The 10,528-nt window shown below is 38.9% G+C and overlaps 2 protein-coding genes across 2 annotated transcripts; both read left to right on the forward strand.

The window, feature by feature from the left end:
- Nucleotides 1–5,867: 5,867 nt before the first annotated feature.
- Nucleotides 5,868–7,084, forward strand: LOC6638797 (brachyurin). Its single transcript, XM_023181656.2, has one exon. It carries the CDS (start codon nt 6,129–6,131, stop codon nt 7,071–7,073), a length of 945 nt encoding a protein of 314 aa, XP_023037424.1. The 5' UTR covers nt 5,868–6,128; the 3' UTR covers nt 7,074–7,084.
- A 1,687-nt stretch (nt 7,085–8,771) lies between these two features.
- Nucleotides 8,772–9,775, forward strand: LOC6638667 (serine protease 1). Its single transcript, XM_002061953.4, has 2 exons — nt 8,772–9,063; nt 9,155–9,775. The coding sequence occupies exons 1-2, from the start codon at nt 8,804–8,806 to the stop codon at nt 9,717–9,719; spliced, it is 825 nt and encodes a 274-aa protein (XP_002061989.1). The 5' UTR covers nt 8,772–8,803; the 3' UTR covers nt 9,720–9,775.
- Nucleotides 9,776–10,528: the final 753 nt, after the last annotated feature.

Below are 10,528 nucleotides of genomic sequence, written 5' to 3' on the forward strand. Positions count from 1 at the left end.
CTTTTTATTTAAATCACTTTTGTATACATTTTAATTTACTTTAGAATTAGACTGATAAGATGGTTTTAAAATGTTAGAATATGACCAAAGATGTGTTAATATCAGATGAAAATCTTCTTGGTGGCATTTTTATTTTGTCTTGGTTTTTGTTTTCTTTTTTTATGTCTCTCTCTCTCTCTCTATGGCTATAATGCTAACATGCTAAAAAGTATGCAACATTAATGCACTACATACAGTTGGGCTAATGCAACTGAAAATACCAGAACAACAACAGCAACAAAAACGGCAAAAGCAAAAGCTATGCCATCAACATCATGAATGAGAAATGGGTGGGAAGGAATGAATGGAGCAGGATTAGGAGCAGGAGCACGAGCAGGAGCAACAGCAAGAGTAGCAGATGAAACTGGCTCAGAGGTGGTGAGGCAAACAAAAGCCAGCTAAAGCAACAGTGGCAATAGCCTAGAATCTCTTTCCCACTGTGTGTCTCTCTTTCTCCCTCCCTCTGACTGTGTTCTTAGCCCACAAATGTACATACATAGAATTTTTGTTGCTGTTGCTGCGATTGTTGCAGCTGCCTTACACACACACACACTCCGTTTCCCCCTCTCTCTGCATCTGCCAGCTGCCTGGCTTTTTGTTTAATTCGTTTTTCTATTGTTCACACACATGCAAAGGACGTGGGGCGTGGAGCAGAAAAGGAGAAGCCGAGCCAAGAAGAGAACTTTAGTCCAAATGGCTTTGGTAACATTGTAAAATTGCATGAATGTGCCATCGGCATGCCCCCTCCCCTGCTCCCTTGTAACTTTCTGCACTCTCTTTGTCTCCCCCCTTCTCACACTCACTCTCTTTCGCCCTTCCACCTAGATCCTATGTCTATGCAGATTTTTGCATAAAAGTTGAAAGCGACATTATTGAATATGCGTTGCAAAGTGTCCCCTGTCCTCTCTATATCTTCCCTCAATTCTATTGTACCATTGTCCCATTGTGTGCATATGTGTGTGTGTGTGTGTTATTATTATTATTTTTATTTTTTTATTTTTTGGGCCCTGAAGAAGCTTAGTGTGGGAGTTTTGTTGAAATTTAGACAGGACATTAAAGCCATTTGGAAAGTAAGTAAGAGAAACATTCATTGAATGTTTAACACACTTCATCCTGCTCTACACACACACACCTCTTCCTCTTTGCTTATTTATGTTACGCTTTCGTTTTGTTTGCCGCTTTGGCTAATAAATTAACAGCTTTACCTTTTGGCCCAACTGCAAACCAATAGCAATTTATCGCCAGCTACAAAGAAAGGCGGCACGTAGCAGCCCAGCCAGATGTAGGAGCAGAATGAAGATATAGGTGAAATATATAGAGGGGCTCGGGCTCTGACTCTGGCTGGCTGACTGGCTGGGCTGAAACAGGAGGAGGGGATTTGCTTTTGCTTTGGTTTGGTTCGAATGTGCTCACCTTATCGCCGGCTTAAAGCGACACGCACTGCCACAAAACGGCACCAGATACATAGTACTCGTACGTACATAGAGGTAGGAAGAAGGTGGGCTAGGTCGACGACTAGGATATGGCCAATAGTTAGTTGTCCTGGTCGGGTTTGAGGATGTGAATGCTTTGGCTCTTTGACTAACGAGGGGCGACAATAAAAATGGTCATGGCAATTGGCACATTGCGGTTTCCGCACAAAGTTAAAAGGATTTGCAATTTTAAATTATGGCCTAGGGAAGATATCGAGTGTGAAAGAGATAGAGACAAAAACAAATATGGCAAGAGAGAGAGAGAGAGAGAGAAAATGAGACAGAGAGTAAGAGGGAAAGAGTTGAGTTACATACACACATAAATAACAACTAATTTCTTTAACTGAAAGATAAGCTACAAATAGTCGCAAGCTTTATAATGGAATTCTTAATCAATATATTAAAAGGATTTTATTTATTTTAAACTTACGTTTTGCCAAAAATTTAAAAAACCATAAGAAAAATCGTTATCATGGAAAGGTTTCCCAATGGAAGACTTTCTTCTCTTCCCAGTGTATACATATTGCATTACATTGAAATAAGTTCAAAAAAAAAAAAAAAACACAAAGAAACAAAAGAGGTATGCCCATTGCGTGCAGCTCTTTTCGCTTTTTTCTGTTATTTGAGATTGCAAAGGAAAAGCAAGAAAAGCCGCTGGATAAGGTGGCGTGCGGGTGGACGAGCTGAATTGGCTAGGTGGCCGTCCAGGAAATGCTTGCCAAGATTTATCGTGCGTCCATTACAAGCGGAAATTAAGCGCGGCAGGTCGCCAAGGCAAAGGCAATGGCAAGGCGAAAGCGTGCGTGAAAGCGTTTTCCCGGCTAGCCATAAAGTAGCAGCAACAGCACGGAGAGAGGAGAGAGAAGAGAAGCAGCGAGAAGAAAATGTGAAAAAAAAAAAGGGAAAACTCAAATTCCAACAGGCCAAAGCAAAGCTATTGTTTTTTCCTACTTCTTTTCCTTTTTTCCTTTTTTTTTTTTTTGTTGTGTATTGTGATGTTTCAGGGGATGCCAAACGAAACGAAACGAAACGAAAATTCCAGTCACGTGTCATGCAACGACAACTTGGGATTTGTTAAGTGGCGAGTCGTCCTCGTCGTCGTTCTCGTCATCATCATTGGGGACCTCCAGCAGCAGCAGCAGGAGCAGCAACAACCAACTACTACATACATCTATCTATACATACATATGTATATATAGAACCTATATAGTAAAGGTATAGCCATATTCATTTTTTCACAATTGCCAACTTCCTTGTCTTTTTGCTGTTCGATTGCTTTTACCTTGTGGTTGCCATCAGTCAGCCATGAGCTGATTCGATTTACCCTACCCACCTACCATCCCACATTTTGGTACTCCTTCTGCCTCAAAGTGATGTACCTTTTGCTTTTAGTGATTGAAATCGCACATTTTAAGTGAAAAAAAAAAGAATGGAATGGGGATGGAGGTAAAGGTGGAGGCAAACACATTCAAGTGCACTCAATCATTCGTCACTTTGGTATTGGTGGATGGATGGATGAAGCTGTGGCTATCGGGACGGGTTGGGTCCGTTTGCTTCTTCGTTCGTTCGTCCTTCATCCTGTCAATTGTGTAAATGTTTTTCTTAGTTCCCACATTTCACGTTTGTGTTTATATAAAAGATTATGTCCAACAAAAAGAGAGAAATGGAGTCGAATGCTTTGTAAACCATACGATGATAAGTGTCCCCTCTCCTCACAGCTTTTACTTTCCCTCCGCCCTCCTTTCAATGCGAAATCAATACCAAGAGAAAAATTTAAAGCCCATTGCCACATAAAGTAAATGGAAACTTTTCTAATTTAAGCATTATGAAAATTATCTAAACTGGTGACCCCAAAAAAAGAAAATATATAAAATAGAAATCATTTCGGCTATAACGAAGTTTAAATACCCTTGTAAGCGAAACAATTTTTCTGGTAAAAATTGATTTTCTGATTGTTCCTAATTCCACATATTAAATAACAGTTTGGATCTAAAAGATAAACCTTTCAATCGATCGTTCATTCGGAATTAATATGTTGTAGGAGTACGAATCCAAGTTTCATCTTACATGTTGGAAAACTAAAGACTGAAAATTCATTGGGATTCGGTTTACGCTACTAACTTGTTATGCTGATCAAGAAAATATATGCCTTATAGGTGAGAAACCTCTTAATTTTCGATTTACAAACATGTGACCTATTTTATAATATTTACTGCAAGGGTATTAAAATGAATGGAACAAAAAAGAAAGCGAAAGAGAAGAAAACGGCCAACAAAACGTGTAAAGTGTAACGTGAAAACTTTTCCATTAAGAAAATTAACTGGGATTAAGTGTTTCCCAGCTTTTTTTTTGGTCGATGGGGAGGGGGAGGAATGGGCCAACTTCAAATAATGCTACCATTTTCAGGGTCTTTTAAACATTTGTCACACAAACACATACACACAACGTTCTGTGTTGTCCTTCCCTAGAGGAAGTGCTGTCACACACACACACACACACACACCCACACACACAAACGCTCATACGCATGAAATTGGTAAAAAAAAAAAAAAAGGCGCATTGGGGGGGGGCAAAGAGAGACCCGGAATGTGAAGGAAGATTTCGGGCCCTTATTTGTTGCCTTTTTGCTTCGTCGTCGTCCTCGTCATCGTCGATACTAATCTAATTTTATTGATATTGACACAATTTCTGCAGATTTCCGCATAAACATAAAAACACAGGCGGATAGACGACTTCAAGTGGCTGGAGCATCGACAACAACAACAACAACAACCACAGCAAACAAAAAGAAGTCTGAGTCACGCAAACAAATGAAATCTAATAAAAATGGACGAACAGCTAACCAAAAAAATAGAAGAAAAAAATTGCTCAACATTGTGAAAAAGTTCAAAAGAAAAAAAAAAAGATTCCCAAATAGGGATACTTGACTTTTAGATAGGAAATTGAGGAAATATGCTGATATTTTCTTATAACTATAAAAATGGACAAATTATTGAATTTCTCCTTCTGTAAGTGAAGCATAGAAATCAATTGCACTGAATGAACTGGCAAAAGAATCTTGTAGACATCTAATTTTCAGAGATTCAAGGAATTTCTTTGTATCTAGTTGTAGCAGATATTTGTCGTTTTTTGTCACAGTTAAAATAGTAGCATTTTAGAGCCAAACGAGGGCTGGCTAATAAGCTTACATATGACTCTTTTTCTAACACATAATCTAAAAGGCAATCAGAGGCTTTATTTAAAAGATTCAGAAGAAAAAAAAAACGGAAATAAACTATAAACAAAGTTCGTTTCTCTCAAGATCTCTTCATTTACACTATTTAATAGAGGCTTAAAGCCTCTACTCTACTAAACTCATACGATGATATCAATTGACAAACAACAACATTAAAAGAGATAACATTCGTTGGTTTGAAGAACAGCATGATGAGAAAGAAAGTTATTAAACTTATTGCTCATTTAAAAAAAAGAATGAAAGGGAATTTTAGACCTGCCCTCTTAGAACAGCGCACGATCGATCAATTTTCAATTCAATAGTTGATACTAGCGTCCACTGTTTTTTTTTATATTTAGGATAAGATTGCTTCTAATATATAATTAAGTACTACGTGTGGCAAATATATATATTCTCTTATCTTGGATCAATGATACTTGAAACTATTCTACAACTAAAATGATGGAATACCCAAAACTATTGTGATATAGATGACACATTTGTACGCTATTCTATCTCTAAATATTTAGAAAATGAAGAAAGTAGCTAACACAAATCTAATTGAATTGGAATTCGTTTACTTTATGATCTCTTCGCTGGTTTTTAAGAACCTTCTGCAAGCAATATAAATACAAAATGGGTTGACATTAAAAAGTCTTTAATTATAACTATTTGTGCTGTAATTAAGTAAATAGAATTTATTAGATCGGCTTAGTCGACCAAGTCCATCATGAGTATTGTCTAGACCTCGACGCAACAAGTTCTATGAATGACGGCAAGATGGTGGGAGACGGGGGGTGGAAGGGGGAAAAAATATATGGCATTATAAATTAAATAAACCGAAGCTGGCAAGTTGATAAAAGGCAGTCAATAAACAATGACTGGCAAAAGACCTCGAGAGACTAAGACCGAGACCGACTACGAGTTGCAATTGAAGGCCTGGGCAGGCAATTAAAACCAAAAGCAAGTAAACGCCAAAGGAAAATGCAATATATACATATAAAGAGATGGAGTCGGAGAGTTGGTGATGATGACTAAAGAGATGCTGGATGTTGGGTAGGTGGGGAGGGGGAGGGGGGCCTAAGCAACATAATCGCCAAAACGTGCGGCAATTACATCAACTTGTGGAAATTGAATGCCAAACTCAAGCTCAACCCAACTCATTTGCAATGGTTCTCTATAGGAAATTCAATTAACAGACCAACCGACCGACCCCGAGACCGACTCCAAACCCACCCAGACACGTGCCCCCCTAAAAATGTCGACGGTCGTGTATGTGTGTGGAAAGACTATAAAAACAACAACAACAAAACAACAGTCGACTGTCGACATAGTAGTAGTACTCCAACCATTGAAGGGTCCACTCAGACAACAAAAACAAACACACACATACATAATACTAGATGGGAAATTACAAGTCACTGTTATTGCCATGGATTTGGGTTTTACTAATCCTGCCATCACTAAACCAGGCGGGATACAACGATCATGAGCAGCAGCAGGAAGAGGAGAAGGAACTTCAGTTGCAATACAATTACGAGCAGTGGCGACTCCAATGCGAGAAATATGACACAACGGAAACGGGGATTACGACACGCATAGCCGGCGGCAATTTGGCTGAACCCGAAATGTTTCCCTATCAAGTGGGTCTACTCATAGAATCGGCGGGTACCAAAGGTGAACTCCTACAATGTGGTGGCTCATTGATAGCCGAAGATGTTGTTCTAACAGCCGCCCACTGTCTATGGAATGCCAAAAGAGTTCGAGTATTTTTGGGATCTCTTAGATTTGCTGATTCCACAGATGCCACAGAAACATTTCTCATATCGCAAGAAGATTTTACAATCTATCCTGGTTATTTGGGTTTCGGTGGCTACAATGATTTGGCTGTAATTCATTTACCCAGGAAAGCTAAGCTCTCCAATAGAGTAAAGACCATCGCCTTGCTGGACAATGACTATATGCAAGAGCAATCATTTTTGGTCAATCAAGTGGTCAGTGTTTCGGGTTGGGGCAGTTTAAGTGACGGAACAAACTCCACGCACATCCATCAACAAAACCGTTTGCTTTATTATGCCGATGTAAGAGTTATGGAGCAGGAAAACTGTGAATGCTATTATCTACCGGGATTAGTGAGTCGCAGCAGACATCTTTGCACCGATGGCAGCAATGCTAAAGGAGCATGTCAAGGTGATTCAGGTGGTCCTCTGGTATTACAGTGGCAGAATATAAACTATTTAATAGGCATCATATCATTTGGTAATGCCGATGGCTGTGAATTGGGCTCACCGACGGTCTATACTAGGGTTAGTACCTTTGCAAATTGGTTACAACACTTTATACAGTAATAAATATATTAAGCAAAGTGAAATTGTTTTTCTTTATGACTCCTAATCGGTGCCTTTAAATTTTATTCATTTCAAATTGGCCATTAACCGCAGTTTTGTGGTCACTTAAACCACTTGAGTTACTCCCATCGAACGAATGACCGCAACGCGTCATCAAAATCACGCGGTGAATGTTGATAACAGCAACAACAATTATAAAATACAAAAACAACAAAAAAAAAAACAAAAACAATACAACAACAAATCGTGCTGTGTCTCTTTGTTATTTTCATAATTTTATCTTTGATTGATTAAGAAGCTCTGATTTCATTTTCAATTGCAACACGACTGGACAAAATAAGCCAAATTAAGACCAAGAAGATTGTGCAAGATGTCAAATCATGGCTACACTGAGACAAAAATTGTCACTTAAAATGAAGCAAATTGTGTAGAGGAATCGATAAGGAATCAGAGTACTATAACCCAAAAATGTTTTATTTCATATTCAGATATCTATAATACTACTAAAATATTATAGTTATATAAGGGAACTATAATCCCCGAACCCTGGACTTTAGAAAACTATAAAATTCAACTAAGTTTGGCTTAACTCAATGGGTAGTTTTAGTTAGTTAGTTTTCATAGCAATTCATAAAGCCGCTGACTCTAATAATTTCCCCATGATTATCATAAGTTATATCTAACTTTCATTGCTAATCATCAAAAGATATGTATTCATGTGATTGCTAATATTTATAAATTTCACAAATTTTGATTAAAATTTCATAAGTTTTAAAGAATTTCGAACTTATTGCAAACTAATTTCGAATGCGATGGACATTGGTTACTAGCTTTAATCACAAGTTTATTTTAAGATTTAAAGTGCTCAATAGTTTTGAAATTCTGTCATGATTTAAAGTAGAGAGACAAAATAGAATTTGTTAAAGAAAGATACATAAAGAAAGAGCAACTTATTGATTGAATTTGAATACCTAAAGATATTATGCATTATGATGGGACCATCTACATATAAGATAGGATCAACAAAAGTTGTCTTACCTACAATTTGAAACATTGAACTTTTCATCAAAGTTCAGTTTTCTAAAACCAAAAACATTCCCCATTATATTATTTAGACCTTCCTTGACCTTAACAATTTTGAAACGGAACTAAAAGCTTGACGACGCACACCTCTTGCACTTGAGATAAGATAATTAATAGATTCCAGGTAAACTAGAGACAACAAGACAACATGTTGAAGAAGAAGCCAATGTAATGCCACTTCAGACACTCCAAAGTAAGCGATTTTGATTTCGCGCACTAATCGAATTAATTACTTAATTCCCCCAGGGTAAGAACAATAAAACCTTACATAGAAAAAAAAAAAAAAGAACCAGCAAAATCAAAAATAATGTTTGATAATTGATAAGAGGGGTTACTAGATTATTTGTTTTGTTTTTTTTTTTTTTTTTGCTGGTCTAAAACTAATTTCGCAGACCGCATGCCTATTTGGAGGAAGAATAGGAATCATAATCATATCTGCAAGGCAAATCAGATAAGACAATCAAGGCGCGTTGCAAATGATGTTTTGTTCTATTGAATATGACGTGAGCTAAAGGCAGTTCAACTATCTAATCATTCTAGATGGTTAGAAGAAAGAACCAATATTTTTTAGTATAAAAGAGCCCTTGGGTGCAACAGAAGGCCAGTTGAGTTCCTTTGACGGAAGAACAAGCAACATATTCAGCAAAATGAAATTCCTGATCATTCTGGCTTTGGCTGTGGCCGCTTCGGCTTTCCCTGAGGCACAATTGGTGCACCGCAGCCGTGTGATGCCTGTCCAACAGGATAGCATTGAGGGTCGCATCACTGGAGGAAGTGCTGCCGCTGTCGGTCAGTTCCCCTACCAGGTCGGTCTATCCCTGAGATTGAGCGCTCTTTCCTCTGCCTGGTGCGGTGGTTCCCTCATCGGTAACACCTGGGTTTTGACCGCTGCTCACTGTACCGATGGGTAAGTTACATAAAGAAGTCCCTGATTTAGATACATATATATTCAACGGATCTCTCTCTCTCTCTCTGTCTCTTTTATTCCCTATGTTTAGTGTCCAGTCCGTGACTGTCTACTTGGGTGCTACCGTTCGTACCTCCCCCGAGCTTACCCACACCGTTTCTAGCTCTGACATCATCATCCACTCTGGCTGGAACAGCGCCAACCTGCGCAACGACATCTCCCTGATCAAGATCCCATCCGTCACCTACACCACCAAGATCCAGGCTGTCAAGATCCCAGCTATTGCTAGCACTTACTCCACCTATGCCGGTCAAACCGCCATTGCTTCCGGATGGGGCCGTGCCAGCGATGCTGCCTCCAGCGTGTCCAGCGCCTTGAACTACGTCGATCTTGAGGTTATTGCCAACTCCGTCTGCGCCAGCACCTACGGTTCCAGCATTGTTGTTGCTTCCAACATTTGCGTTGCCACCCCCAACGGCAAGTCCACCTGCAACGGTGACTCCGGCGGCCCATTGGTCTTGGCTTCCAACTCTCTCCAGATTGGTTTGACCTCCTTCGGTGCTTCTGCTGGTTGCGAGAAGGGCTACCCAGCTGCTTTCACTCGTGTCACCAGCTACTTGGACTGGATCAAGTCCAACACTGGCATCTCCTACTAAGTGAAGAGAATGACCCGGAATTTCGCATAAATAAAAAAAAAATCTAAAAAAAAAAACACAAAGACTCTTTCTTCTTCACACACACACACACCCAACCCAACAAGAACAATAGCAACAACCAAAAAAGTTTCAAATTGTCATTAAACGACAATTGCAGAGGGGAAAAGCAATAGGACCTACGGGGTGATGGTGGGGAAAGGAATGAGGGAGAGACATTCGGCAGGCTGTCACACGCTTTGCACATAAGTTTTCATTAAAATTCATTAAATTTGCCAAGCAACACAATAAAAAAAATAAAAATAAGAAACCCAGTAACAAAAAAAACTTGGCAGAAAATAAAAAGAAAGTCATCGCCATTTTCCTACCCTCCAAGTGAAAGTTGAGAGTTGGCGAAATAAGGCGAGATGGCGAGAGGGGCGGGTGTAGGCTTCGCTGTGTGGTACAAAGCGACAATATGTCAACATTTAAATTATTACAACGAATTTAAATAATGGCAAAAGTTTTTCCTTTTCATTTGCATTTTCATTGTTTTTTTTTTTTTGTTTTTTTCACTTTTCTCCTGCGAATGCAGAGGAGAAAAAATTGGTACAGTAGGCACCGAAATTCAGTCTTTCGTTAACATGAAAAGAATATAATAATAATCACACATACATATCTAACAGCAGAGAGAAAAGAGATTTAGTCAAGAGAAATGAAGTTACTTGAAATGGCTTGAGCATTTGCATTTATTTTCATAACGCCTTTCCTGGAAGAAAGTTCTTAGGATTGCTTTCCCTTTTTGGCTTCATCAAGCTGTAATTCTCAACTAG

Source organism: Drosophila willistoni, assembly GCF_018902025.1.
Source record: "Drosophila willistoni isolate 14030-0811.24 chromosome XR unlocalized genomic scaffold, UCI_dwil_1.1 Seg144, whole genome shotgun sequence".
In the NCBI taxonomy this organism is placed as follows: Eukaryota; Metazoa; Arthropoda; class Insecta; order Diptera; family Drosophilidae; genus Drosophila; species Drosophila willistoni.

Excerpts from the sequence above, each read along its gene's own strand:
- LOC6638667 (XM_002061953.4), top strand. The coding sequence starts at position 8,804 with ATGAAATTCCTGATCATTCTGGCTTTGGCTGTGGCCGCTTCGGCTTTC. Across the intron at positions 9,064-9,154 it reads GCTGCTCACTGTACCGATGG|TGTCCAGTCCGTGACTGTCT; the intron begins GTAAGTTACATA and ends CCCTATGTTTAG.
- LOC6638797 (XM_023181656.2), top strand. The coding sequence starts at position 6,129 with ATGGGAAATTACAAGTCACTGTTATTGCCATGGATTTGGGTTTTACTA.